General features: G+C 51.9%; 1 protein-coding gene across 4 annotated transcripts in view; it reads left to right on the top strand.

Annotated features, from left to right (window-relative positions):
- Positions 1-1,065: 1,065 nt before the first annotated feature.
- LOC126578536 (sodium channel protein 60E) overlaps positions 1,066-2,661 on the top strand; it is a 78,901-nt gene continuing 77,305 nt past the window's right edge. For all 4 annotated transcript variants that reach the window (XM_050241215.1, XM_050241213.1, XM_050241214.1 and 1 more), the window contains exon 1: positions 1,066-1,157. In XM_050241215.1, coding sequence (XP_050097172.1) covers positions 1,110-1,157 — 48 coding nt within the window. In that variant the 5' untranslated portion in view covers positions 1,066-1,109. The remainder of the gene's footprint in view (positions 1,158-2,661) is intronic.

Genomic DNA, 2,661 nt, shown 5'->3' with positions numbered 1-2,661 from the left:
GAGAGAGACAGCGCCCGAAATGGGACTTGTTTGGTCTGGTGGCAAACCGCTAACTGTCACCGGCATAGGCATAGCTCACTCCGAACTTCCTCCTCTCCTCCGCTTCCAAAACTAGTCCGGCCATCCGTTCGGTCCAGAGCGAACACCACGCTTGGCTAGCACCCAGCGGAATGGCCTCTCACCGGGATGAATTTACAACCCATCACCCGCTGTAAGTTATAGCCCAGCCCAGTCCAGTCGGTGGTAAAATGGCGGCCCCACTTTAACTCGAACTCGGACCAAAGGGCCCTAGACCGCACCATCTGCGCCATCATCCCACGACAACGATCTGTCCGGCCCAGGCCAGTTCACGTGACGCACTTCAAATGGGCCACAGCAGCAGCAGCAGCAGCAGCAGCATTGGCGCTAAACAATTGTTGACGCGTTCAGGAAGATAGAAAATAATTTATGGAACGATCCTCGGCAGCCTCGTGGCGTGGCGTGGCGTGGCGTGGCGTGGCGTGGCGTGAGGCGTTGAAGCGCAAACAACGGATATAAATAGAGTTGGGGCTTCGGAATGGAACGACCCGGGGCGAGGCACCTATGCCACATCCTGTACACACCGACACACGTACAGGCCAGCAAGCAAAGGCATGAAATTGGATCCACCCCAAGGATTGCGCTAGCCGTGCGTGCCGTGCTGGAGGAGTCGGTGATCCCCATGTGTGATGTGATTTTCATTGGGAATTATTTTACTGGAGCCAACCAGCGAGCTCCTCCACCGGAAAACAAGCCGTTTCGACCAATTTTCCCACACCACTTGGTGCCGGTGCGGTTCGGTTCGGTTCGGTGGTGGTGGTAGTAGTGGTCGTCATCGTACGAACTGGGAAATGTGATCAAATCAACATCTTTTTAACGCTCCATCTTACGCCTTCTGTTTCCTCTTCCTCTTCTTCTTCTTCTTTCCAGTTGCAAAGCATCAGGTTGTTGCGTATACCGAGAAGTCCCAGGACAAACATGAGTCACGTCACATTCAGCTGGTGCGGGAGTACGGCTTTCATCCTCGATCGAAGGTACAGGTCGAGGATGGTGCCCTGCTGCCCCGCAAGTTCGAACCCTTCCCCGACGACATGTACGGCCGACCGCTGGAGGAAATCGATAACTTCATCTACGAAGAGGTAAGTGAGCGTATGTGTGTCTGTGTTCGTCCTCCCTCTCCCCCCCCCAAAATGCGGCCAATCGCTATCATCGCGCGCGCGATATGTTACTGCCATCATGCCAGTGTGCTGTTGATGCTGCCGATATCAGATTGCAGCAGATCGCAAATCGTAATTACTTTTCGTCGACAACGACGACGACCTGGACGAGGTCGCTGTTGCTGCGGAATTTGCGCTTGGTACCCTCGGGCGGGCAGCGTGACAATTCGTACGAAATGCGATTCGATTTTTTCTGTGTTTTTATGGCGCGTGCTTGTTTTGGAATTCTTTTCAATTTCAACGGAACATTCTGCTGCTGTCCTTGGAAAGTGAAATGGTGGATAATCGCAATCAAACATCACTAGTGAAAGAGTAGCGATCACTAAACACTAAACTATGTAGTTTACAATATTTAAATAGAAGATTGGCGGATTTTTTCGCTATTTTATCCAACCTCCAGCACCTCGTAATCTCCCAAAAGCCTCAGAGTAGCACAGAAACACAGTTTGCGCTACATATTTAAACAATTTATTCTTTCAAGCTTGCGAAAGCTTTTAGTCCAATGTTTACCCTCTCGCACCACTCTGAGGCCAGGAAAGTTGGGAACGTTCTTTCCAAACTTCACGCTACAGTTTCGAAAGAAAGTTCTCAACTTCCCCGACCGTGGTGCCAGAGTATTTAAAACGCGCGAAACCATCAGCCCCCTAGAACCAGAGAGAAGATTCTGTTTGTTGTTGAGCGAGGCCAACAAACTTCAACGCCCCAGCCCCCGAGTTATCGTCTCATCCGTGTCGTGCCGTGTCCCGGTTGCCTGGGGACCGATTGGCCGATTCCAGATGGCACGACTGCTGCCTGTTGTCGATTCTCCCAGGGGAGGAATCACTCGCTAGGCGCAGGATCACGCCAAATGGGCTACGATTTTCGTTGTTCACCGATACCTTGGCGGCGGGGTATGCAAACAAGCGACTTCCGAATTGAATTTCTAATTAATCACCAGCAGGAGCGTCAAGGCTGACCTTCCACCAGCACAGTTTTCCTTCTAATCCCCTCCGTTCCACCTGTTCACCTTTCGCGCTCTTGCGGCTGTCACAGACCGTGATTTATGATAACTCACGTAGCCGTAGGACTCGTGATCAACACCCACCCCGGGAGCTAGCGTTGCTTGTTAATGCCGTGGAAGCCCTTTTTTCCTCCGCCACCATCTTCCATGCTCCAAGGGAGGCCCATGACGCACACTTCGTCGCGTCATCGCCATCGTTGGATCTAAATTATTTTTAACGATTTTTAGGATGAACGAATTCGATTCGGTCCCCTCAGACCTCGCTGTACTGCCTAAAAATGATCATCGAGGCGGTAAAAAGTTTGGTCTGTGTCGCGACAAACAGTTGGCACACCAGTCACGTTGCCTTGGCGCGCTTTGGACAAATCATCGATGAACAGGGCATGATAAGAGCGCGCCGGTCAACCCGTGCGAAGCCGTTCCATC

Source organism: Anopheles aquasalis, chromosome 3, assembly GCF_943734665.1.
Source record: "Anopheles aquasalis chromosome 3, idAnoAquaMG_Q_19, whole genome shotgun sequence".
Lineage (NCBI taxonomy): Eukaryota > Metazoa > Arthropoda > Insecta > Diptera > Culicidae > Anopheles > Anopheles aquasalis.
Note: the sequence above shows the minus strand (reverse complement) of the source record. Positions and strands in the feature narration are given on the sequence as shown.